Source organism: Pantherophis guttatus, chromosome 2 (genome assembly GCF_059756535.1).
Source record: "Pantherophis guttatus breed Tessera chromosome 2, ASM5975653v1, whole genome shotgun sequence".
Lineage (NCBI taxonomy): Eukaryota > Metazoa > Chordata > Lepidosauria > Squamata > Colubridae > Pantherophis > Pantherophis guttatus.
In genome coordinates, this window is record NC_142064.1 from 160,507,478 (window position 1) to 160,534,647 (window position 27,170).

At 38.2% G+C, this 27,170-nt stretch overlaps 1 protein-coding gene across 5 annotated transcripts in view; it reads right to left on the reverse strand.

Annotated features, from left to right (window-relative positions):
* SPATA20 (spermatogenesis associated 20) overlaps positions 1-27,170 on the reverse strand; it is a 48,405-nt gene that overhangs the window by 13,481 nt on the left and 7,754 nt on the right. For 4 of the 5 annotated variants that reach the window (XM_034413000.2, XM_087887151.1, XM_060688721.2 and 1 more), the window contains exons 3-15: positions 26,003-26,067; positions 24,971-25,125; positions 23,482-23,625; positions 22,572-22,773; positions 22,344-22,474; positions 20,423-20,527; positions 15,709-15,783; positions 14,344-14,556; positions 12,411-12,603; positions 11,248-11,416; positions 6,281-6,489; positions 3,788-3,987; positions 2,098-2,178 (exon numbers count right to left, since the gene is read on the reverse strand). In XM_034413000.2, the coding sequence (XP_034268891.2) occupies positions 2,098-2,178; positions 3,788-3,987; positions 6,281-6,489; positions 11,248-11,416; positions 12,411-12,603; positions 14,344-14,556; positions 15,709-15,783; positions 20,423-20,527; positions 22,344-22,474; positions 22,572-22,773; positions 23,482-23,625; positions 24,971-25,125; positions 26,003-26,067 (1,942 nt within the window). The remainder of the gene's footprint in view (positions 1-2,097; positions 2,179-3,787; positions 3,988-6,280; positions 6,490-11,247; positions 11,417-12,410; positions 12,604-14,343; positions 14,557-15,708; positions 15,784-20,422; positions 20,528-22,343; positions 22,475-22,571; positions 22,774-23,481; positions 23,626-24,970; positions 25,126-26,002; positions 26,068-27,170) is intronic. The other variant, XM_087887150.1, reaches the window with a different exon arrangement.

Genomic DNA, 27,170 nt, shown 5'->3' on the forward strand with positions numbered 1-27,170 from the left:
TATGGGTGCAACCCGTTGCGCCCACGTGACACCCCTCCTGCGCGAGCTGCACTGGCTCCCAGTGGTCTTCCGGGTGCGATTCAAGGTGTTGGTCACCACCTTTAAAGCGCTCCATGGCATAGGACCCGGGTACCTTCGAGACCATCTTCTGCCACCAATAGCCTCCCACCGACCAGTCCGCTCCCACAGAGAGGGTCTCCTCAGGGTGCCATCGGCCAAGTCATGTCGGCTGGCGACACCCAGGGGGAGGGCCTTCTCTGTGGGAGCCCCAGCCCTGTGGAATGAACTGCCCCCGGAAATTCGTAAGATTTCTGACCTCCGGGTATTTCGCTGCGCACTCAAGACCCTATTGTTCCGCCAGGCTGGGTTAGCAACATAATTTTTAATTGGATGTTTTAAATTTTTGGGGTTTTAAATTAAGCCAAATTTATTTAATACTTTTAAATTATTTTAAATTGATGTTTATTCTGTTTTTAAATAGGCTGTACACCGCCCTGAGTCCTTCGGGAGAAGGGCGGTATAGAAATAAAATTATTATTATTATTATTATTATTATTATTATTATTATTATTATTATTATTATTATTATTATTATTATTATATAAGGGTTATCAGAGTATGTCAAATGGAAATTGGAAATTGGAGACCCTGGTGCAAGTGATTGAATGTGTTTGCACTACACTATTCCGGCCTTCCTCACTAGTGCTTTTTTGAAATTAAAAGGGCACTGCCTTTGAAAAATGTGTATTAAGAGACGGATTAGTACATTACAGATAAGTTTACAAATTTGTACAGCTTGCTTCAAGATCCTAGCCTCTCAGAGATACTCTTATGCCAGATGCACACAGTTACTGCTATCTCTCTTCTCTGTCTCCCCATTTTATTCAATGGGATATATTCTCCAAAAAACCAGGTGTGAATCAGTAGGCCAGATGCATCATAGCAAATGTAACAATTGCCAGATCTGTTATTAAAAGCTGCTTTCAAACAACTCCTTCATTTCCAGCAGAATAGCTACCTCTCCCAAGCCCAAAAAACTACAACCTTTCCCCCCCATTGTCCAGATTCTCTGGAGGGTATCGCATTCACTTTTACCATGAAATCTTCTTAAGTAATTCTTTTAAATAAGGTAGGAAGCAACATGTGCTTGTCTGGATCAGGCAAGCCAGGTCCCAGTCTTGCTGTTGATTTGAACTCAAATAAAGCTCCTTCTGCACAGGCCAATTAATAGATATGCATGGCAGCTATAGTGCCTAGCTCATCCCCACCCCAAATTGATTTTTTTTCAACTATTTCCCTATGTTAAATATTTTGGGTTGCTGGAATACAAATATTTTCAGGCTAAATTTAGACAGAAAAGATATCTAAACACCGCTAAATTTAAGTAACAAAAAAGACAGATATGACAAACTAGCACATGAACTTAGGTAAAATCAAAGTGTATATAGGATGAAGGGCTTAAACATTTAATGCAATTAAATCTATTTAAATTGCAACATTTGTTTAGCCTTTCTCCATAAAAACTAAATAAATGGCACAATCAACTTTTTCCCTGCTGTTACCCAACCCATTCATTGCTAAGAAAACTGTACATTTCCATACATAATTTCTGTCAATTTTGTGAACAGTTACATGGGCAGTTCAAAGATGACAGTTGGGCCAGATATATCATATTAATTATATTTTCTCATTTCATCATGAAAACCCCATGTAAAGACTTACGTGCCCCAAAAGGAGGCACAGATAAAGCAACTTATGTTTTGCCATTTCTAGATACCTAGCATCCACCAACTTAGATTCTGCAGCCTTAAATATAAAAGAAACAGACATAAAGGATACACTAAAATGAGGTTATGGGACCTGAAATACATCCCATAAAGTGTGAAAAACTATAAGGGGAAAGGGAGAGGGCCAAAGAGCCATCCTTGAATAATTTGGTTTTTGAAGAACACCCTTTGATGGCCTTGAATTTATGAAAGTAATTTACTCCCCAGCCCAGAAAATTCTGATCTCATTTTGCATAGGAAAACATCAAACCCAGACTACTTAAAAAAAAAGGAATAACAGAAAAGCCAATTTCTACCTTATGGCTCTTACCCTGTTAGGTGTGTAAGTAGAATGGTAACAGTGCAGTAGCTCTCGGGTATCTGCTCCTTTTAGATCACCACAAATAACAACCTGTTCAAAGTATAAAGTAGTACACCTTTTGAGTTCTTTCTAAAGAGTAAGTAACTCAATAAGAAAATTGTCCAGTAGAGACTTACTGATAAAATACAACAGACTTGGGTTTAGGAGAAATATTTGCTCTCCCTGGATGCACTGAACAGGACATTCTCAATGTGTAACATAAGAGTGCTAGATTGAATTCACTGACATTTTCAATGGATGAATTCATGAGTTTCTTTTATTGGAAACAGTTGTAATAGGTGTATTTTTTTTTCACCTGCTCTTTCTGTTGAGTCTCCCTCCAAAACTTAGAAATTAGATTTTTTTTTTTTTTAGCTCTTCTTATGGCTTTTGACATTTCTGCTCCAGTTTAGCCCACTTTTTAAATTAAGGCTATTCAAAATGTACCACAAATCCTGGCGTTGAGAAGAGAAATGGAAGTTTAGCTTTACCAAAAAATGACCTTGGCTTTTAGACTGGCAATGATAAAAGAGAACATCATACAAATTGTCACAATTCATAACCATAAAGAAAGGGAGAAAAGTAAACAAAAAAATGGTATCAACCAGCAAATAGTAACTCTAAAGAAACTAAGTTGTAATAACAAAATATTTACTGAAGTTATTCTAACGCAATTGAAAAAGAACTTGAAATCATGTGCAGATTAGCCTTGTTTCACCCTGTACCAGTTAATGAAGGCTCAGAGCAGGAGTCAAGACAACCAGTGTGGAGGTTCTCCAAGGACAGAGAGATCTCACTATTGGTAAGGAAAATACAGAGCAGACTCAAGAAATAAAAGGGGCAGAACTTTAATAATTCTACTTGTGAAAATCTCAAATCTTCCCTCTAGTCCCCAACTTACAACCATTCATTTAACAATGGTTCGAAGCTATGACAGCCTCGGAAAATGTAACTTACAACTTATCCTTGCCGTTATGATCATCACACTATCCCTGCAGCCACACAATTGGGTGCTTGTCAGCCAGCTTGCATTTATGATGGTTGCAGCACCTTGCGCTCACATGATTGTGATTTGTGTCATTCCCAGATGGCTTCCAACAAGGAAAATCAATTAGGAAAGATTCACTTAACAACTGTGTGAATCATTCAACAATCGTGGGATTCATTTAACGACCACAGTAAAAATGGTCATAAAATTAGCTCTGGTTACATGATGACTTGCTTAACAACCACATCCCTTCGCAACCAAAGCCCTGGTCCCACTTGTGGTTATAAGTTGAGGACCAAGTTGGGTTTTGATATCCCAGACATTTCTTACACAATGCTATTACTTCTCTCTCTCTAAATTAGCCTTCTGCTTTTTGGTGCAATTCAGGCTTGTTTTACCACAACTCCTAGAATCAATAGTTAATAACCACTGGGAATAGAGGAGTTATCTCTCAACTCCTAGGAAACTATTGGATTGGGAAACATTGTTCTAAATGCTGCATATTAATTATTATTTTTTTATTTGATTTATATGCCGCCCTTCTCCGGAGACTCAGGGCGGCTTACAATGCGTTAAGCAATAGCCTTCATACTTTTGTATATTTATACAAATTCAGCTTATTGCCCCCACAAACTGGGTCCTCATTTCACCTTACCCTGTCCAGCACAGTACCTGTTTGAGTGTCATATAAAATGCAGCAGTGGCTCGGGCCATCTCAGGGAGGACAACAGGAATCTTCACAAGTCTCTCTGAGAAGACAGTTAGGATCTGCCCAGCTTTCTTCACCCATTCTTCATGGTCAGTATAGCTCGCTGCCCGGAGCAGATTAGAAACTGCAACAGAGTTGGGGCTGGGTTCAGCACCATCTTGATCTATAACAAAGGTCAGTAAATTAACTATTTTTTGAACACAAAAGAATTTACACACTTTTTAATGAAAGGTTTTTTTGTAATGCTCTGACATCTTCTACAATGTAAAGCAGAAATGGGAAATGGGGGTGCAAAGGGGAACCAATTAACATCCCAATACAAACACAGTCCCTTTTTGAATGGACATTGTGACTTGCATGCAAATACAAAGGGAGTGCAGCTTGCATTCCACTTTCATGACACTTGTTTTCTCAGTTTTCTTACGTTGTCAGTTTCTTTCTCAACTGTCAAATTCTTCACTGTTTCAGCCTTAAGAGGTGCAATTTCTTTTAATCCCATTAAATTAAGTGGGGCCAAATCCCAATAAAATAGGAATAGATGAGAACTGTTACACTGTACAATTGTCAGGAATTTGCTTCTGGGTTTTAGCATTCACACTGTATCCTCCCCCATGTCTGACTGCAGTCAGCCAACTGTTCTCAGGGGGCCTACACAATTCCTACCTAACACCAGGCTATCTAGGACAATAGCCAAAGAGCATTTAAGTCACATTATAGTCTACATATACACTGACATTGTGCCAACTAGACTGTTCTACTTATTACCAACAAATGACAGTCCAACGCTATTGAGAACATGTTAAATAACATAAAAGCATTAAAGTGCAATTAATGTATAAGCAATAACAAGCTTGCTACAGAAATACAATTTTTCTATTTCCTCAGACAATGTGCCAAGAGAGATGTTTGCCTTATTCATACTTGCACAACACATTAATGTTCCATACTTGCAGTCCCACCACTTGTACCTACCAAGACTAAAAACCGGAACATAAACTGGGTCTTCTGATTAATCAGATTCCCCCCCCCCTTAAGCAGATACCATGCATTAATTTTTGCAGATGATTTTATAGTGAAAGGAGGCACAGAAACTACTTTTTGGCATTTTCATATCAGAAGGAACCTGATCTATGATATAGTATTCATGTACATTTTGTTACAGAGAAAGACCAAGACATTGCTAGACCAGCATTCCCCAACCTTTCTGGGTTGGCAGGGAGGGGGAAGAGAGGGGATGGTTTTGCGCAAGGGGCAGGCGTTCATGCATGCACAGCTGCATTTGAGCGTGAGGGGGGCTGCACATGCACACATACTCAACTGCCGCTGGCACAGCCCTCTTCTAAATGGGCTGTGGCCCGGAAGTGGGCCACAGCCAAGCAGTTGGAGACCCCTGTGCTAGACTACTACAGTGCTAATTGGGAAAGGAATGCTAACTATTCTTACTCTGAACTCTCCCAATGGACAAGATACCTGCATCGTCTCTATTAAGGCAATGCTGGAGAATTCTGAGGCCTGCAGGTTCATATTGGAGAAGTACCAGGTTTTAAGAGCCCCTAGCAAAGCTCATCCATATTCATAAGCACCTATCACAATGTCACTCAACTAAAGAAAAATTATACTATGCTTACATACAGTGTTCTTTGCCAAAGAAAACTTATCTTGCTTCAGCTAGCTTAGAAAGATCTGGTTAAGGCACCAGGCAAAAAGCCAGGAGACTGTGAGTTATAGTCCTGCCTTAGGCATGAAAGCCAGCTGGGTGATTTCTGTTATTCTTGCATATTCACCTTCTAGCTTTTAGTCAGCAAAAGGCTAAAAGGTTGTAAGAGAACCCAAAGTTATATTCAGATTGACTCCTTCCTTGATAAGCCAGTTTATTTTCAAAGACAAATCAAAAATCAGAACAAGGAGGGCCTATAGAGAAGGAAAAAAAATAACTCCTCTATGCCAGCCCTTTAATCACCAACACATTTGTTCATTAACTTTGCTTCAACCACAAAGAGAGCGCAATATCAATGGTGGCAAGTCGAGGATTTTCCATCAGCCAAAAAAAAGTCTAATTATCTTCCTGTTCATATTTTTGATACCTCTGCTGCTGGTCACATCTGTATCTGCAGTTAAGTAAGGATGGGATGAAGTGAAGCGGGCCCCTCGAGATAGTACATGGTAGTGAATGAGAAGTTGGAAATCCTCCTTTGGTTAGACATTAATCCAAGCTTGAGAAACAGTGGGATTTTTTTCCTTTGAGGTAATCTTTTAAGTATCCTGGAAATTTGTTTCTAAAATAAGCTCAGGAGAAAATCCAAATTCTAATTAATTGTAAATTGATTTTTTTTTCTGCAATAACTGTTGAATAACTCTGTTCTAGGTGAGCTGTATCACTAATGCAGTGCCCAGATCATAGACTGTCATTTAATCACCACTAGAAACTGGAGTCTCCTTCTGAAAGGAATACATACCATCCTTCATGCGAAAGAGCAAGGAAGGATCAGCAGCTTCTGTGGAGAAATAGGCAAAACCTTTCGGATCCCAGAAGAGTTCATCTTGTTTATGCTGTAGCTGCACAGCCCATTCCAACCAGCTAGGGTCTAGTGTGGCTTCATACAGATCAAAGAGTGCTTGGATTACAAAGACATAGTCCTCTAAGAATCCATGGATAGGCACAGAACTGAAAAAAAAACAAAGGAGAAAAAAAATCCAGCCTCATAATAGGAGTTCATAGCTATCATTACTAAATCTAATTATTGCTATGAGCCCCACAGAGAAATGTATGTGAAATATTTCCAGCCATTTCTGATATTCCAAGGGAAGATCCAAGATTCTGACTGTTTAAATGACATTCTCTAATATCCAGGCAGAGCTCTATTTCTTTTGCCTTGTGGCAATGACTTTGTCTTCTCCAATATGAGACTGAGAATTGAGAAACTATAAGTGTTTGTTCTGAGAATTTACTGTCACTCTCATACCAGAATCTGCTATAGGAGATTGGTACATAAGTAGTGCTGGATAGTCTAGCAGCATTTTATACAATATAGGGGGAGAGGTGTAATATTTTTGTGTGGGTATATACAAACATATGTATTTGTTTTCTTCTCTTATCGTAGGCCCTTTATGTGTATTTCACATAAGGAAGTGCCTACGATAAGGGAAGAAAACAAATACTTGACCTCTACGGGGAGGAAACATGTGATGAGGTGTGGCTAACTGATGAGGACTAATTAGTCCGAAATAGATCTATATTGGCCAGGGGGGCTTTCTATCAGGTTCGCCTGATACGCCAGTTGCGCCCCTTTCTGGATCGGGACTCCCTATGCATGGTCACTCATGCCCTCGTTACTTCCCGCCTCGACTACTGCAACGCTCTCTACATGGGGCTCCCCTTGAGGAGCACTCGGAGGCTCCAACTGGTGCAGAATGCGGCCGCGCGGGTACTTATGGGGGCGACATGGCGCTCCCACGTGACACCTCTCCTGCGTGAGCTGCATTGGCTTCCAGTGGTCTTCCGGGTGCGCTTCAAGGTGCTGGTTCTCATCTTCAAAGCGCTCCATGGCTTAGGACCCGGTTATTTACGAGACCACCTTCTGCCTCCGATAACCTCCCACCGGCCAACACGCTCCCACAGAGAGGGTCACCTCAGAGTGCCGTCTGTCAGGCAATGTCGGCTGGCGACCCCCCGGGGAAGAGCCTTCTCTGTGGGGGCACCCGCCCTCTGGAATGAGCTACCCCCAGGGATACGACTAATCCCGGACCTCCGGACCTTCCGCCGGGCTCTGAAGACTTTTTTATTTCAGCAAGCCGGACTGGGTTAAAAATTTTAATTGGGTGAATTTTATGGGTAAGGGGTTTTAAATTGGAGAAGCCAAAGATAATTTAATTTTGTTTTAATTGTATTTTAATATTTGTATTGTGTGTTTTAATTTTGGCTGTTCACCGCCCCGAGTCCTTCAGGAGAGGGGGCGGTATAAAAATTTAATAAATAAAATAAATAAATAAATAAATAAATAAATATTAGTCTCCCAAAAGGCAGCAAACTGCTTGCTTGCTGTCTGAAAAAGCCTAGAACTAGTGATTGGGATTTCACTGAGCTATGGCAGCATTTTGAAAATCTTGGTTTATGTAGGAAAATACCCGGCTGAGGAGAAATAAACATATGTATGTGTCTATACACACATTTTATCCCTACTCTTAGACCATTCTAATTTATAAAATACTAAAAGATACTGAGATACATTTTTTAAAAAGATACGTTTTTAAATTATTTCTTTTGCTCTGGATGTTTGGAAAAACAGCATAGACAGTTCTGAAATTCAGAAAAAATGTTTTCTACGTTCTTAGATGGAAAGTGAAGGATAATAACCCGCTTTTCAAAACAGTGGCTTTTGTATTTTGGACACAATGGCAAGTAAAGAACCAATATCTTTCTCAAAATGTGTGGACCAAACAAGAAAAATAGTACTTCAATCTCCCTTGAAGTGATATTACAAAGGTGAAGAAAATTGAAATTAACCTGGGAGCAAAACCATCCATGAAAAAGTGAGTGTAAATAGTTTCAACATAACCTTTTCAGTCTTCCCTTTCTTTGTCTCTTCTTACCATCTTTTCTTCCACCAGCTCAATTTGCTAGTTACTTAAGCAAAGTTCAATCTGAGATGTAAAAAGCAGGTGTGTGGAACTGCTGCTATCACAAAGTAGTCAAGCAAATCACCCTTCCTTTCTGATTACCTCTACCTCTATTGACATATGGTATGTAAGTTGGTCAAGAGAAGAGCCAATTTTAAGATGGCATAGCCTGTCAGAAAGTGGATATTTGTACAACTAGCCAATCTCACTGAGGTATCTACTGGCTCCTATGAAAAGGCAAGAGGCAGTAAAAGCCCTTATATTGCAACCGTTTAAACTACAATGTACTCTAGGTTCTTCCACTACAGTATATACCTAATTTTAATCAAAACATTTGCTCCTTCAGTTGGAATCCTAAGTGTCTGCCAATGAGATCTTATAATGCCTCCAGTGTTATTGGATACTCTTACTCACCCACAGACAAGACACACACCGTGTTTCCCCGAAAATAAGACATGTCCAGATAATAAGCCCAATTGGGCTTTCGAGCGCATGTGGTAAAATAAGCCCCTCCTGAAAATAAGCCCCCCCCCAATACTTAGACGCATGCGCCGGGGGGGGGGCAAAGGGAGGGGGAACATCAGAATTGCTGCCGCCCGACATCAGCAGGCCAGATTCGGTGAGCCGGACGCACCACTGCCACTTGGGAAAAGAAGAGAGAGAGGAGTCGCTGCAAGAGCACCCATTTCTCACATTCTTCTCCTCCCGGGCAGCAGCAGCAGCACATTCAGCTCCCCGAATCTGGCTTGCCGATCTTGGCCGGCGAGGGGGAGAGGCAGGTGGGGAGGGGTGGGGTGGCGGAGAAGCAAGAATTCTGCTGTTTGCCCAAACCCCAGATCTCCTGTTTGCCCTGTAGGTTCTTCAAGAGGAAGGCCATCGAGCCAGTCCATGGCTTTTGCAATCCAAGCCAGTGCTTCTTCTCCTGCTCCCCTTTCCTCCCCCCGCCCCAGCGATGTGTAACTTGAGAACCAGCACCTTGGATTCTCTCTTTTAAACTCTTCCCAGCTGTCCTTTTGTTCTCTGCTTCGGCTCCAGGAGCTGCAACCAATCCCCATCGGGGGGGGGGGGTTGCTCGGGAGAACTTCGGCAAGGCTAGCCAGGTGACCCTCGGGGCGGAGACCCTCACCCCAGCCCAGGCCATATTTCGGGGGCCAAAAGAAAATAAGAACCTGTCTTATTTTCGGGGAAACACGGTAGAAACAAATACAGGTTTTCAATGTTTACTCTCACATACATAATGCCCATTCATATCTACCCAACTTAAAGCATGGCTGGACTTGAGTTTCAAAAAATTAAAGCAGGATTTAATTCTTTAAATTAGAATTTCAAAAATTTGAGTTTCAAAGAATTAAAGCAGGACCCCACTATGCACACTCCATGATCCTATAGAATGGCTCGATTATCCAATCTTGGCAGTTTTCTCATGATTGCTGTATCTCCTTGAAAGCATCATTTCACCTAGACTAAGTAGGCTGCAATCTTCTAGAATAAGGCTTTCTGCCACTCTGGCCTGACTTAAATGGACTTTATATACTCCATCTTTCATACCATTTATTCACACAAATATACGGTGCAGGTAGTCATCACTTAACTATTGCCCTGTTTAGTGACCATTCAAAGTTATTATGTGCTGAAAAAGTTACTTTGTGACCAATCCTCAGACTTATGATTGTTACAGTGTACTTGTGATTATGTGATCACCATTTGGGGGCTTCACAGCTGGATTTCAACAAGTAGAGACAATGGAGAAGCTGGCAGTAAAATTGCAAGTCATGGTCACATGATGTCTTGTTTAATGACTGCATTGCTTAGCAACAGAGTCCCAATTGTGGTTGTTAAGCCAGGACTACCTGTATAAAACCATATTATCAGTATATCGTGGCATTATCTAATAGTTGTCATTACAAGTTTGGCACACTGTATTAGTATCAATATGGTTATACATGATCAGCATACTCTCCAGATCTGCAGTGAAACATTGCTACCGTTTAAATACTGATGCTCTATAGTACTTATTTTATAAGTGCAACCTGAAAATTGCCATCTGAAATGTAAACCATCCTCTGTTCAACCTCGGCCAAAAATAGCAGTGTTGCTTACTAGGTACTTGGTCTCCATGAAGGGATAGTGAGATTGGAGTAAATGAAGCAGGTTGAACATGTAAGCAAAAGTATTATACTCTCCACTAGGTTGTTAAAAAATAAGAACAATAAAAAAACAATACCAAGAACAAAAAAATGATAAATTCCTTATAATTACTAAGTCCAGTTATTGCGCTGCTAATTCAAGCTAGTATCAATATCAGTGAGAATTTTATCATTTGTTCTTTAGAATATGATTTGTTTCTCCAGTATAAGAATGGCTGTGATATCTGGCCTTCCTTGTTGGCTGAAAAGTCTTTTGTGCCATCTAAATGTCAGCTGTATCTTTGTAGCTCAGATACAGTAACCTAGTTTAAGGATATAGCCAAGGATCAAGTGAGGGGAAAAAAACCCAGGCTGGAAACTCCAAATTTCATGTTCAGATCTATAATAAGATTAAAGTAAGTATATATAGGCCACATCTGCCTAACATGCCCTTAGAAGTTTTAACTTGCAGGCTTCACTGATTTCTCTCCTCAGGAAAATTCTAGGTCTACCATTCTCCAAGACTAACTGCCTCTTCTCATCCACTTCTTTCAGTATCACAGAAACAAAAATGCAGTGGCCACATATTTGTGTTAAGAAAGAAGTCTGGCTTTTCTCCCTCGGTCCAAGTTTTCTTCTGTTTGGTGGCATTGTAGTGCCTGGGATTGCCTGTCACTTACCTGTGGGTCACTGTGTTGCCTTGTCCTTGATAACAAGTTCTTAGCAGCTTTCCACTGCTGGCATTAAACATGTGGTTTTGCAGGAAGGAAGCTGCACGTACAGCTCGGTCAATGTATTCTTTCTTGCCTAAGATGGCTCCACACTGAGCAAAGCCAGAGATCATCAGTCCTAGAAGGCAAATTAGTGGGAGAGTGCTCATTTGAATTCATACCCTCAGAATATTCAACCTATATTTCTTTTGACCCAAGTCTCCTCATAGATTAATCAGTTTAAATTACTTCTTCCTTAAAATGGCTCTTTTCACATATGCTGCAGACAGGTAAAAGCAGATTATCATTTCTCAAATGCTTCCTTTGTCATATGACCAGAGCATTATTTTATATGCTTTCTTTTGCTCTTAATCAGTGATTCAGGAAAAAAAGAAGTGGACAGTATCTTTATCACTCATGACCCAACGATTCACTCATAGAAGTTAGGACTTGGTAAAATACTTGCCTGCAAAGATCATCAATCAGTAGGTCTCCATGGCTCTGAAAGGTTTTTCCTGCACTATTTTAAAATGTGAACTTAGAAACTTAAATGGAATATTTCTGAAAGCTTACCTGAGAATTCTAGAACCATTTGGGCAGCATACACATTGCCAGGACAGAAAGCAAGTGAGCTGGTCTATTATTTTTTCATTATACAGTATGTTCAAGAATCTTCATTTCATAAAGGAGAGAAGTGCTCCCTCTATATTTATATAATGTGAAAAACTACAATAACATAAACACCTTCATGGATTAAGGAAGGTGTTTTTTTTTTAGCTGCAAGGGAATAGGAAAAAGGTGCTACTGCCCCCTGCTGCCAAAACAGTTTCAATAAACAGTGCTCCAGAGTACATTTGGCCAGAAGAAAAAAGTGCAAAAGATCAAAAACCAGGAGAAAGAGGGAAAAAAAGAACTAGCTGACTTTAATGAGCTTACAAACTATTCTTCTAATACCACAGAAGCAGGCTTATCAGGTGTGGTTAAGTCTGCTCACCAAATTATTTCCCTTGAACGGCTGCAGAATGGAAGAATTTACTGCAACGGATATACTGCTCTCCCCTCACAGAAGTCTTCCAGCAGTTTGCAGTTTGGTAAGGGTGTTACTGAGCTCCATGCAAAAGAACAAACCTCACCATTCCAGGATGCCAGCATCTTGCTGTCCAGATGGGGCCGTGGCCTCTGAGTTCGTGCGTTATATAGTTTCTGCCTACTTTTAACCAGCAATGTCTTCAGCTCTTCCAGCTCCAATCCAAATCGGGCAGCTGTAAGTTCCAGGGAATATTGCATTATCAGAACATTTTTTCTTTTTAATTCATTGTGAGGGTCCTGAAATAGAAGATTGGTGTAAGAAAATAAAGAATGCCTCCTTAAGCCCTCACATGGTAGAATGATATATGATGTGACCCATCAATGGAATATTCTCAGATGGGAAATTTTACTGATTTCATCCAATATTATTCTTTTTTGTGTGTCTGTTTGATTTTTTTTAACATGTGCATTATGTAACTGAGCATTTCTCCTGTTGGGGGAGGTGCTTAAAACATTTCTTAAATATTGCAAAGGTTTTGCCATTTGAAAAAGGTTGAATATCCCTAACTACTTCATCACAACACTGTCATGACCTTATCAAAAGAAAACAGTCCTTCCTGGACTTCCTAAGTAATTATTCTCTTCTGTCAAAAGACTAAATTACCTATAAAGCCTTTCCACTACTTTGAGAGCATCAAATGGTGAAATTTGTTTTCAAGTCCAACTTTAATTTTTTAATCAATCAGTATTGCCTTATTTTATATAGCAACTGCTGTTTGAATCTTTTTTTAAATAAAGAACCCCTTGAATATCTTGCAGCAGCACAGGGCTTTCCCCTACCATTTTCTTCCTCACTAGAATAATCAAGTGAGGATGCAACATTGTCTGATCACTATCTCTGTGGGATCATTTAGATATGTCAGTTTCCCTTGATAAGTTGTTCCCAGAGCAAAACAAAACAAAATGGATAGCCTCAATGAATTAGCTAAACGCAACATAGCTCAATACAATCAGGACAAAACAAATAAAGCTATCAAATGCATGTCCTAGAAGTGAGAATTTTTAATTAGAACCAGCAACTTTTTCTTGCTTATTTCCCTAAGCCTGTCTTAGCGAACATTTCACTGATCTCAAGGTTATATTTCAAGGCAAGCCTTATTAATGAACAACTCATGGATACAGATAGTCCTTGTTTAGTGACTGCTTCATTTAATAATCACTCACAGTTACAACTATGATGGAAAAATAACTTCATGACCAATCGTTGCATTTACAATCTTTGCAGGTCTGTAAAGCAAAGGGAAGCTAAGACCATAAGCACAATCATAAGTTTCTCTTAGCCATCATTTCACTTGACCGAGTTGACAGTCTCAATTGTGGTTACTAAACAAGGGCTACCTGTATTTAGTATACAAGAGAATAAAAAGGGGGCAAGACAACTGGATGTTTATTTCAATAATGAAAACTTCTAGTATCCTATCAGCTTTGAGAAGAACTAATGATCCTGAATTCTTTATACTTGTGAGCCACCCCGAGTCCTTTGGGAGAAGGGCGGCATATAAATTTTAATAAAATAAAATAAATAAATAAATAAATAAATAAATTCTGAGATCTTAGAAAACGTATTGTCTCATCAGAACTGAGAATCCTGTGCCCAGCAAGACACAGGCACCTGTTGGCTAACACAGAGTTCTCCAACCTTTCCTGCTTTGCAGAGTGGTGGTGGGGAGGGGGGAAATGAAGGACAGTGCCATGCGAGTGGCAGGTAAGTGCACGCAAGTGCACAGCTCCATTTGTGTAAGTGCCAGGCATGCACACCCACTGCTTATGCAAGTGGAGCGCATGCACACACACTCGCCTGCTACTCGTGCAAGTAAGGATGCATGCATATGCTCAACCAATACTTATGTGACCTGGTTCCGAAGGCCTGACCATGGCCCGGTGGTTGGGGGCCGCTGGGCTAGCATATGTGTTGTCACTAATAAGGGACTTAACTTTCCCTTAGAGGCTCTCTAAGCCAACCCTTCCCAATTGTACCTTCATTGGATTCACATTGCCATCTTCCTTCATTCCATAGTGATGCATGAAAACATCTGCCACAATTTTTTTCTCTGGGATCCCTTCAATGGGGTCTGGCAGGAGCTGCCGAATCTCTTCAGCTGTCCATACGCAAAATGCACCCTCTTGCTTTTTCTCTGATTGGACTGTAGCATATGAATCAGCATCCTCTGCACTGTAGAACCCCCCTGACTGAAAACCAAAGAATTAACAATATCATAGACTTTAATGTACAACCCAATTTTTAAAACATATATGCAAGGTGGTAAGATCTGCCTAAGAAATGGGACTGATTGAGAGGTCTCCTTTTTTCATTCCTGAGGCTGCCTAATATACCCATTCCTTGTTGAGTAATCAAGTTCTGTTCCAATGGCCAGGTTATTAAGTGAAATGTTTGCTAAGTAATCATATGATTGACTGAGAGACAGAGAGATGTGGCATCTCATTTAGATAAAGTTCTTTCATATAGTTATGCCACTGTTACTCTCACTCAGTGTGGATTGTTATCAGGCATAAGAAATTTAGTTTTAAACATGTGCATCTGTCAGAAAAATATTTTTTTAAATAACTATTGTATTTGCAAATAGTCGCTAAGCAAGGTAGTAGCTAAATGAGGAGTGAGTGATGTCTGCAATAGGCCCAGATGTTAATCTGTTCTTCAGAGGCAAAAAGAAAGAATGTTGCCTGAGGAAAAAAACTAAACATTTTCCTTAAAAACTAGGAACTTTCTACAGTATTTGTATCAGTGGTGGGATTCAAGTAATTTAACAACCGGTTCTCTGCCCTAATGATTTCTTCCAACAACCAGTTTGTCAAACTGCTCAGAAAGTTAACAACCAGTTCTCCCGAAGTGGTGCGAACTGGATGAATCCCACCACTGATTTGTACTTATAACCATGTATAAGTATGAGGAACAAAATTTAGATACAAACATCCTTTCACATTTCTGAACTTAAAATTAACACATTCCTAAATAAAGACTCTCTGCTTTAAACCACCAATCCCTACCATAGTTTAAAATTTTTGAGTTTTCTGTTCTAGAACATGCCTGCAGAACTGGTGATCCTTAGCTGGGTGAATATGGCACACTTGCCTTGGTCTTGACAACCCATTTTAGCCATCAGAAAAGCAAGGAAAATAGCTGACAATTGGGTGAACTGCCAGGTGTTTAGTTTGGTGAACTGCAGGTTGGCTAAGTAGGACTGACAATTTCTGAACCTCCATACATTCATAAACTATAGCTCCCAGAAAACCAGCCAAACATAGTCAGCTTCTAGATGCATTTATTCCAGGTGTTGCTGGCAACTCAGCAGTTTATCATCATCTAGGAGCAGTAAACCTTACATTGTCACTCAGATCCCGAGAAACATAAAGCAGAATATCTGCTGCCGTGTCTGCAAAAAATTCATCACCAGAAATCTGCATAAAATACAAGAAAACATTATTTCAGAAAAATGAAATTGGAAGGAAAACACCATGCAATAATTATATTCTTGGAATAAACAATGTAAAAAGCCAAACTGGGAGTAAGGAGAAGTTTTGTACAAAACCATGAAACCACAGGTTGTCTAATATCTAGGCCAGAATATGAAATTTGAAAAGAAATCATTTACATGTTGCAGTGTTATACAATTCAAACACATCCTGAGATGATGTTTACTATTCTTATTTCACACCTGAGAAATAGCTAACAGCCTTACAGCTGTAATATCTCACATTTAATCTTTTAAAACCATTTAAACTTATACGTGATATGGAATTTGGCCAATAAGCATATTTAGAATGTTGAAAAACTGCTGTAGGATTAATATCAAAGAGCTTCAAGGAGACAGGGCTTGATGATTCCTAAAACAGCTATTAAGGTGGAAAACAACCAGACCCAATATTGCCATCTACTAGAAGACCCCTACTCTATTTCTTTATTTTGCTGTTTTACAGTTGTCTTTTTGTGTCCTGAACAGGTGGCAAATTTCCAATAAAGTAATAGACTGGAATCACCAATACCAATTTTTGTTTTCTAAGAATACAGCCTATATGGAGCAAAACAAGTAATCTTGCAAATAAAGATATTATTAAAGGCCAATGCTTTGCTTTGCAGCTTGCCTGCTTTCTTAAAATTAAATACATAAAAAGTTCTATTAAAAAATTATGTCAGCTTGGGGCAAAACCGGGTGGAAACCATGCTGGGAATCCTAAGTATACAGACAACCATGGTTTCATGATTATAATCTCAAATCCAAGAATATACTTCACAAATATTACTATTTAAATAAACGTAGAAAAACCTCCTGATTAAATCCAGTTCTGAGATTTGGCCAATTGTAGATTCTTGTGAATTTCACAGTTGGAAATCTTTTTTGAACTCCATCTGCAGAACTTGATAAAGATCAATTAAAATCAGAGTAGGAGAAAGAAAAATGGCTTATCCTTAAGCTCTCTTCTCTATTCATGGTAATTTCAGCCATAATCCTTCATCCAAAATGCTAACAAAGTGTCATATGTACAGTCAATCATTGGATCAATATCCAACCTGTTTGTCTCAAAAGAGCCATTACACAACTTACAAGTAAACTTCATCAATACAACAGCATTATATCAATAGTTATATATTCATTTATTAATTTACTGCAGGAGTTACCCTGTGGTAAGATGGGAAGCCAATACATTTTACAAACTAGCAAATAAATAAATAAATAAATAAATAAATAAATAAATAAATAACCACTATTTTCTGCTGATACCTATAATATGGAAAATAGACATTTTGATAAAGAACTCCAAATAATTATAAACTTCTGTACTTGCATCCTTCAACACAGCAATCTGTTCCCATGTTTATCTGATCAGATGACAGTAAGGAAAAATGAGCAGGATGCTTAGGCCTCTGCAGATTGTGGAGAGTGGGCCTGAGAACTATACGCTCCATAGATTTTCCATAGTACCAGAGTATAAATATATTAAAATATTAGTATTTTTTAGCCCATAATGAAACACAGTTGTAAACTGACATCAATTTAAAGAGTTATGCCTCAATTTCTCTTTCCCCACCAAACCTGAGTGAATAACAAAAATACAGAAGATTTTAACGGGACATGTTTGGTACACCTTTTATGGGAGATTATTTTGCAAAAAAAAAAAAAAAATACTGCTACAGGAAAAGGCCTTGCGTTCTATATAAACAAACAGTAATTGTTTGCAGACCCAACTTTGAGGCATATGAAGTAAACCACAAAAGACAGACCATTTGTGAAATGACATTACTATTTTCATTTAAAATGAGGAATAGCCAGCTTTCAAAACTATCATAATTTTAAGCAGCATGAAGTAAAAACAAACAAGCAAAAATCCCCTTTTTTTATTGTATTTGCTCATATTGTAATATCATGATGATACATGGATCTGAAACCTGATGACTCCAATTTATTTTTAAAAAATCTAAACAAATGCAAGTACTATCATATATTTGGCATATCCTCTAGTACCGTGATGGCACGCGTGCCACAAGTGGCACGCATAGCCCTCTCTGCGGGCATGCCAGCCGCCGCCCCAGCCCAGCTCCATCACGCATGTGCGCACACCTCCCGCCAGCCAGCTGGTCTTCGGGGCTCTGCTGCGCATGCACGGGGGTGGGGCATATGCACGGGGGGGCGCTCACACTGCATTTTGGGGATTGGGGCACATGCACATGCATTTGCCCACGCACGCTTTGGGCACTCAGCACCAAAAAGGTTAACCATCACTGCTCTAGTATAACTCTAATATTATCTATTTTAAAGCATTTCAGAATTTCTCACAAGATCTTACAACTCAAGTGCACTTTTATATTGAGATATTTGCATTGCTTCAAGAGAAGGCATAGCATTATAAATAGTAGAATAAATAGTAGAATTAACATAGGATGTTTTCGAAAAGTAAACAAACTAGTTATGAAGGACAAATAGAATCTGGAAAGAGACTTTGAAGAACAAAGGGATATCATATAATTATATGGGTTCTCTTGTAAACAGGGTGGATAAAAATCAATGATTTTTTTAAAAAAAACAAAAAAATGGGATTTTTTTTATTTAAATCGGATTTTTTGATTATTTTTTTTTTAATTTGATTTATATGCCGCCCTTCTCCGGAGACTCAGGGTGGCTTACAATGCGTTAAACAATAGCCTTCATACTTTTGTATATTTATACAAAGTCAGCTTATTGCCCCCACAAACTGGGTCCTCATTTCACCTATCTTAGAAAGGATGGAAGGCTGAGTCAACCTTGAGCCTTGGAGAGATTCGAACCCTGCAGTAATTGCAGGCAGCTGGTCTTAAGCAGCTTAATAACAGGGTGCCTTAAACCCCTTTTTTTGATTTAAATTTAAATTTTTGATTTAAATCGGATTTTTTTGATTTTTATCGAATTTATTTTAATAAAAAACTTTTGGGGTAAAAATCTATCATAAGATAGTTTTCTATTTAAGATACATAAATAATTTAGTTTATTCAGCATGAAATGGAGCTTAGTTATGTAGCATGAGGCTGTATATTCTGCAACACTGGGACTATCGGTGAGTCAACAGTGGGTCAAAGGAGTAGCAGAGATGACAGTTGCTCTTTAAAAATTATGATTTAAATCGAGTTGATTTAAATCAAGCCTTTTTATTAGTGATTTAAATCATGATTTAAATCGTGATTTAAATCACCCTGTTTGTAAAGCTAAAAAAAAACAAAAGGTATCCTGCCATGTTGCTAACATAAAATGAAGAATGAAAGATATATATATTACTAAAACTGATTTCTATAAACCTTTAATGGGGCAAAATAATGCACCATAGGACAATACTGAATGTATCTGACATATCTCAATGTATCCCAACTTTTCCAGTTGGAAAAAAAAGTACATTAGAAGTACTATCATTATTCAAAGCTTTGAAGAAACTGGTAAGGAAATATCTCTGAAAAAATGACCTAATGGGACACGGACTATCTTGTATCATTTAATTCTGATTTAGTTTCTCTTTGGATGAAAAAAAAAATCCTCCCCTATCACTGTTTGCCTTTGATTATGAAGTCCATTGTGATAGTGGATGGACACATTTATGATACTTGGAAATCACATATGAAAAATAATATTGGAAGTATCAGGCACTGTAACGTACTAAAATCCCAAAATTTCATAAGAGGTAATTTTGGCTGGAGTACTAAACAAATCCATTTAATCCCAGAACACATTTGCCATAGAGAAAATGCAATATTCTCCACGTCAGTGAACTGCTTCTTGGGTTTTTTTCCTTCTCTCAACAATGATATGTAAATACTAGCTATTCTGTAAAGTTCCAAGTGATATGTCTAAATGTTGCTTTTGGTTTCCATATCACACTTGGGGTGCCAAAATTATTGCTAAATAATGGCAGCAAGAAACAATGGCGGCATAGAAAGCTGTATCAACAGTATCAGCATCCCCTTAGTTGTCATTGATGTCATAAAAGGAACAAAGGAAAGGAGAAACCTTTCTCCTCTGTTCTATCTGTACCTGAATAAATGAATTCTGGATGCAAGAACTGAAGTAAAGAAATTAAATATCAGTCTACATCCTCATCCTCCTCTTTTTGCCCCACAATTCCATGTTCACTCAGCAATAATTGGAGAATATACTGTAATGTTAAAAAGGATTCAAGGACTCACTCTAATCATTCACAATAACATATTCTCATTCAAATATCAAAGACTAATCTGAATCTCAACTGTTGTTCCAGATACAAAGAAATATACTTCCCCAAGATTGATCAACTTTGTCACATTGAACAATAGATTTTCCATACACCCCAATATTACTGTTCCACAAATGTGCAGCTGCTAGGCATCACAAGATTTATTCCTGGGTAAACCTGTAACTTTCATTTTGCCATTCATCTAGATCAGCAAGAAAGAAACAAAGGTAATGGAAATATAAGGGTCACCCAACTTTTTTTCTCCTGGGCACCATTACAATTTGCTTTCTGACTCAAATGAACACAGTGAATTCATCAGTTGTTTCAGGCCTTAATATGCTGACCAAAAGATTTTAATAAGGAATACCTGAAATGCCTTGGCATAAACTACTGCCAGCTGACCCTGATCATACAGCATCTTTTCAAAATGAGGGACATGCCAACGTTGGTCAGTTGAGTAGCGATGAAACCCCTGCAGAAGAATTGGGGATGGGGGAGTGGAGAAAAATATTTTCATTAATTTTGCCATGTAAGAATTAGGATTCAATCTTCTACACAGACAGTACAAAACAGGAAGATGAATAATTTTGAGAGCTTACTGATCAGGTCAATTACTTCACTGGTCACCAAATCATCACTATAATTTGGTGGATAAGTGGCCTAATGGTAATACGGAGCTGTCAGTGCAAGTCAGTTTCATCACAATCTGCAATGATTTAACTCATTCACAGAACATAACTATCTACTAGCCAATACATTGGATGGGAATAGAACAGTAAAAGCATAGTAAACATTGGATTTGGCAAACAATGATATGATGACTAGCATATGCAGTAAAATTTCCAGGAAACAAACTTCTTCAGTTTCTGCTTATCTTTCTAGAATCTATCACTTCAACAAAGCATATATTCTATTTCCAAATCAATCATCTAAAAGTCATTTCTCATAACAATTAAAAGCTGGAACTGATGGAGCAATTGAGAAAGGGGATGGGAGAACAGATTTTTTTTTAAAGTCTATCTTAGACAAGTTATTTCCTGAATTATACGGTGAAGCTATTTTTAAAGATCTCCATGGACGAAGTGAACATTGCCACAGAAATCAATAGAGAAGATTTTAATATAAGTAGGGGAGCATATTATTTCATTCGCATACTAAAATGATCTGTTACAGGAGTCCTCAAAAGTCTGGAAACAACTATATTAACAGTAAAGGAATCAACAGACAAGAAAGATGTCTGTTTGGTAGGTAGCAATGAAGGCATTTGAAGAGATATTTGGATGCCTCAACTTGTCTATTTCTACAAAATTCAGAAATGTTCAGACTTTTTTTCCTATAATATTCTATAAAAGCAAAACTAGCCATTGAAGAAGTAGAAGAGAGTACTGATGCTTTTGAACTTTGGAACTGAAATCAACTCTTGAGGACACTTTGGACAGAGAAAGAAAGAAAGAATTTCATTCATTCATTTAGTGTATATGCCACCCATCTCACCATGAAGCAACTCTGAGAGATTTATAATCCAGATCATAGAACAATTCAATCCAGAGTTCTCACTCACAGTGCGAATGACTAGGTTCCAGTTATCACATTTGGTATACATTATGTGAAGACCCAGCTCTATTGAAAAACTTATAATGACTATGAATGGTGGAAGGGGGAAAAAGGATGGCCAGCAGAAAAATGCATGTACTCAATTACAGTGAAGATGCATGTGCAATTGAAAAACCTGAAGGATCAGTTTTTGGAGAGATCATCTTGGAAGAAGTTTGTGATCACTAAGAAAAGATTTCAACTCAATTGATCAAAATTAAAATGGTAGACTAGTTAGACCATCTTTAGACAGTTCCTCCTTTGCAATATCCTTTCAATTACAAACACCACCAAACCAACTATTTAGCAAGCTATGTATGATATGATTACACTGGAAAGGAAGGATTGATTAAACTCTTCATTCCCCATAAGAAAAAATGAGTAGGACTCAAGAGAGAGGATTCTATCCAAGTAGAATAGGCAAACAATATGCTTTTTAAAAAACTGCATTTTTGAGTATTTTTAGAATTCAAAAGTACACCACAATTTTTAAGAATTATTAGATTCCAAAGGCAATTTTGTATTTGTTGATTATACTTTTTATCTACCTTCTTAAAGTGGAAAGGAGATTTATGAAACCACAAACGTAAATTGGAAAGGGAAGGACAGGCAGACAAACAGTAGAGACTACCACCAGACCCTGACAAACATTATTTCTGAATTCCTTAATGAAAAGTTTCAAATTAGGATCTTACCTGTGCAATATGATCATGAATACCACCATATGCCATCATCTTGAGTGTATGCAAGGCCATCTGAAGTGCTCGTGTTCCTTCACTGTTTGACCGTTGAAGAGCCCAATAGGAGAAGAGAAAATTCAAATTAACTGGAATAAAAGAAAACAGTAAAGTAATGAACATTAGCCACTTGTTTATGGAATAGTAGCTCTTTCTACAGAAATAGCTAGACAATCTTGAACTAACCTGGGGTAGGGAATTTGGGAAATTCTGAGAATCCACCATATTCTTCATCATAAGTCTCTGATAGTTGTTGGAAACATCGGGTTGTCACTTCTTTTAAGGATGGGGGTGCTTCCTCCCCTCGAACGCCAACATCAGTCCTAGCTAACAGTGCAGATAAGATTTTCTGGCTGTTTTCCAAAAGGGTACTTTTGTTCCGTTTCCACTGGAGAGAAGATATCTAAGTCATAGTTTGCTTCTCTTTACCTGGGCCTCATCTAGATACTTATCTTCAGAAAATGGGTTTGACATCATAGATGCTCTTTCTCGCATATCAATTTAAAAATGAGATAGCAATGCATTAGGGGCAATCCAACTGGGTTTTTACATATACTGTATATGTTTTGTTCTCATGTAAATTGAACCATTATAGTTATATGTCATAATTTATGGGTTAGAACATTGTATGAACTCTACCTATAAATACTTCAATAAATACAGGATAAACAAGCTAATGTATGAGCTGAGTTAATGAGATGCTCTAAGTTGCTGCATCATGACCACATAGGAAAAAAATCATTACATGAATTTTTAATCCACAAAAATGTTTGATTGCTGACAGTTTTTTTTAATGTATTACCTGTCTTCAGAGACATGCAACATTGTGTACAATATTTAAAATATGTGTTTTTAACCAAAACTGATTTCTATCCATGGAATATTTCCATTAGAGAATTCTATCTATAACTCAGTTTCTCTTTCCTTAAATCCTGCTGTCCCTGGGCTTAAGCTAAAATTTCTCATTCATTACATTTTATCTTATAAACCCTTCAAGTAAACGCTCAAAATTGGCACTATTATGTGGCTTAATCTCTCATGTGTTATTCCAACGACTCGTTCATTTTATTACAATTGTGGATACTGAATCCCATACCTGCTCTAGGATGCGAAGCAGAACAGTCCGAAAGCCAACCTGATAAATTCCATCCTCAGGTGGGAAATAAGTTCCACCTACAAATGGTCTGAGATCAGGAGTCAACCACACACTCATTGGCCAACCACCTCCGCTGCTGGTTGCCTGCAGTGAAACAGAATGAGATGGATCAATTTTTATCTAATTAGATAAATTTTGTAATGGGGATAAAAAACCAAGACTGATTAAGAAAATGTGGTATCAGAATCAAAAACAAGGTGGTTTAGGAATTCCAAAATTATTAAACTATTATAGAGCATTTAATATAAAAACAGTAGTAAAAATTTTAAAAGGAGATGTTAAACTTTGGGGTAATTTGGAAATGAAGGAAATAAAGAAGTTTGGTTACAAATGGTTTTTGGAAAATTTTAAAGGTAAGGTTAAAATTTGCAATTATTGGTTAAATAGTTTGACTAAAAATTGGGACAGAGTAGCAAAAAAATTAATACCAGATGCATTGTATTTAGGTAAACTGAAAGAGAATTGCCCAATGAAATTAAATAGTAATAGAGAGAGGATTATAATAGAAGAGAAAGTGGAAACAATTAGTGAATGGTTGAAATTTATAGAAAATGAAATGAGGAAAGAGGAAATTTATGGAAAATTAAACATTAATTGGTTTGAAAGAATTCAAATGAATAAATGGAATAGGAAATGCAAAGAAAGGAATGATGAGAGCAGAAAGGAAACGGAATTTGAAAATTTGACATCTCGAATAATAAAAGATGAAATTGGGCCAAAGGGATTAGTTAGTAAAATTTATAAAATTATTAACTCTGATAATAATCCACAAAGGGTAATGAAAGAGAATTGGGTAAAAGAACTGGGTATTGAAATTTCTGATCAAAATTGGAATATGAATTGGGTTAGCAGAATAATGAGGACATTATCAATAAGGATTAAAGAACATAATTATAAAGTTATTTGGAAGTGGTATTTGACCCCAGTAAGACTCTTTCAAATGGATAATAAAGTGGATAAAATGTGTTGGAGATGTAAAGTGGAACTCGGGACATATGTTCATATGTGGTGTTAGAAGAATGGTATAATGAAACATGGAAATTTGCATTAAATGATAAATTGACTTGTGATATTAAAATTAGAAGTGGTATATATAAAGAAAATGTTTTTTGGAACACTTGGCAACCATTTGTGGACTTTGCACTTGGGAGATTGGATGAATCGGCACCAGTACCTTATCAAAGAGATTTCTGGAAGAATTGAAGACTTCAAGTTCCTAAAACTTCCTTTCCGTTTGTATAGCACGTTGGGGGGGAAAAAATTTTTTTTCCTTACTATTGATTTTTTGTATTGATTTTTTTTTCTTTTTTGTTATTCCTTAATAATAAAAATATAATAATAATAAAAAAAAAAAGAATGAGATGGATCAGATTCCCTTCACATATGTTCTGGAAATAACCAAGTTTTCTCTTAAGTTTCAACTCCCCACCTGCACAAAGGTCATGTAAACTTTATCAACATCTGGACGCTCTTCACGATCCACCTTGATGCACACAAAATTCTCATTCAAAATCCGACCAATTTCTTCATTCTGAAAGGATTCTTGTTCCATAACATGACACCAGTGGCAAGTTGAATAGCCAACTGAAAAAGTATCAATTAAAGAAAGATTACTTATGAAAAAATTGATTAACCATAGTTTCCAAAGTGTTGGTTTTAAGTCCACGGGAAGGAGACATAATGGGAGTTTAAGAAGAGATCCACCACAATCTCTCTCAGCACATTTAAAGGGCTGAGCAAAACTAGAACAAGAATTGCAGATCAAACAAGAATTGCTGACCATAAGCAATGTTAGTGATTCTAACCCTAGATAGGTTTTCAAAAAATGAAAAAATACTACTCCTAAGAAGTAATAATACTAGCATAATAATAAAAGGTTGCTGAATAAATGTGATTTGGATGTTTAAGAAAAAACTGTGATAGTAAAGATTTGAAAAAAGATTGTAAAAATTGTAGAACCAGGAAAAGCAAAAACAGCAACTTGGAAATATCATTAATGATAATGCTGAATGTTTCCTTGTTTGCTACATGTAGCCTCAATTAAATATTATCATCTTGTGGGATTGACGAAATATGCCTTCTCTGTCACCATCGCTGCCCTCCAAACAGCATCTCCCCTCCCAGAGATACAGGTGGTGCCCATTCTCCTGCAGTTCCAGAAAAAACTTGCTCCCAGGGCCAGAGTTCATGTACTGGTATTAGAGGAGGCCCTGCTCCTTATAGAAGCAAACTGTATATCAAGAAATACAATTTTTAGAACAAGAAAAGAAGGATGGGTTTCACATTTTCCCTCAGAAAAAAAAAAAGATTTAAAAAAATATTGAGCAGTTGAAGATCTGCTTTGAACAACATTTATTCCTTTATTCACAAGTTTATCCTCTTGGATTTCAAACTGCTCTCAAAGGTATAGTATTGTTTTTAACTGTAAGTTCACAGACACATATCATACATTCATTTTTACCTGACAGAAATATTAACTTGTCCTCTCGCTTTGCCTTATCAAAGGCTTCCTGGCCCCATGGATACCTGAGGAAAATTGAGGAAAGAAAGAAGCTGGATTTTTTATAGTGTTTCCTTTGTAATATACCTATACCTAAATGTAGGTAAGTGACTACTGTCTTTTCTAACTACTTGAAAAGCATCTTGATATAAGACAGCATTCCCTGTCAAGCAGAAGAAACCATGTACATTCTATATCGGGACGTCTAAATCCGACGTCCCGATATAGTCAGCTGGTGCCATCGCTGACTATTGGGGGCGAAGCATTGGCCCCCACGGAAAGGGCTCACAACTTGGGTGTCCTCCTGGATTCACGGCTGTCTTTAGAAGAGCACTTGACGGCCGTGACCGGGAGGATTTTTCATCAGGTTCGCCTGATTCGCCAGTTGCGTCCCTTTCTGGATCGGGACTCGTTACGCACGGTCACTCATGCCCTCGTCACCTCCCGTCTGGACTATTGTAACGCTCTCTACATGGGGCTTCCCTTGAGGAGCACTCGGAGGCTCCAACTGGCGCAGAGTGCGGCCGCGCGGGTGGTGATGGGAGCGACGTGGCGCTCCCATGTAACGCCTCTCCTGCGCGAGCTGCACTGGCTCCCGGTGGTCTTCCGAGTGCGCTTCAAGGTTTTGGTTATCACCTTTAGAGCGCTCCATGGCTTAGGACCTGGCTATTTGCGAGACCGCCTGCTACCACCAATAGCCTCCCACCGACCAGTACGCTCCCATAGAGAGGGGCTCCTCCGGGTGCCGTCGGCCAAACAATGTCGACTGGTGGCCCCCAGGGGGAGAGCCTTCTCTGTGGGGCACCTACTATCTGGAACGAGCTCCCCCCCGAGATACGGAGGATTCCGGATCTGTGTACCTTCCGTCGCACGCTTAAGACATTCCTATTCCAACAAGCTGGCCTGACCTAAACTTCTTCTCTTTTAAATGGGAATTTTAAATTTGGTTTTAAATTATTGGGGTTTTAAAATGGTCAGCCAAATTTATTTAATTTGTTTTATCTCTATTTTAAATTTTGTATTTATATGTTTTATTTTATGGCTGTTCACCGCCCTGAGTCCTTCGGGAGTAGGGCGGTATACAAATTTAATAAAATAAATAAATAAATAAATAATAAGAAAAAGTGCT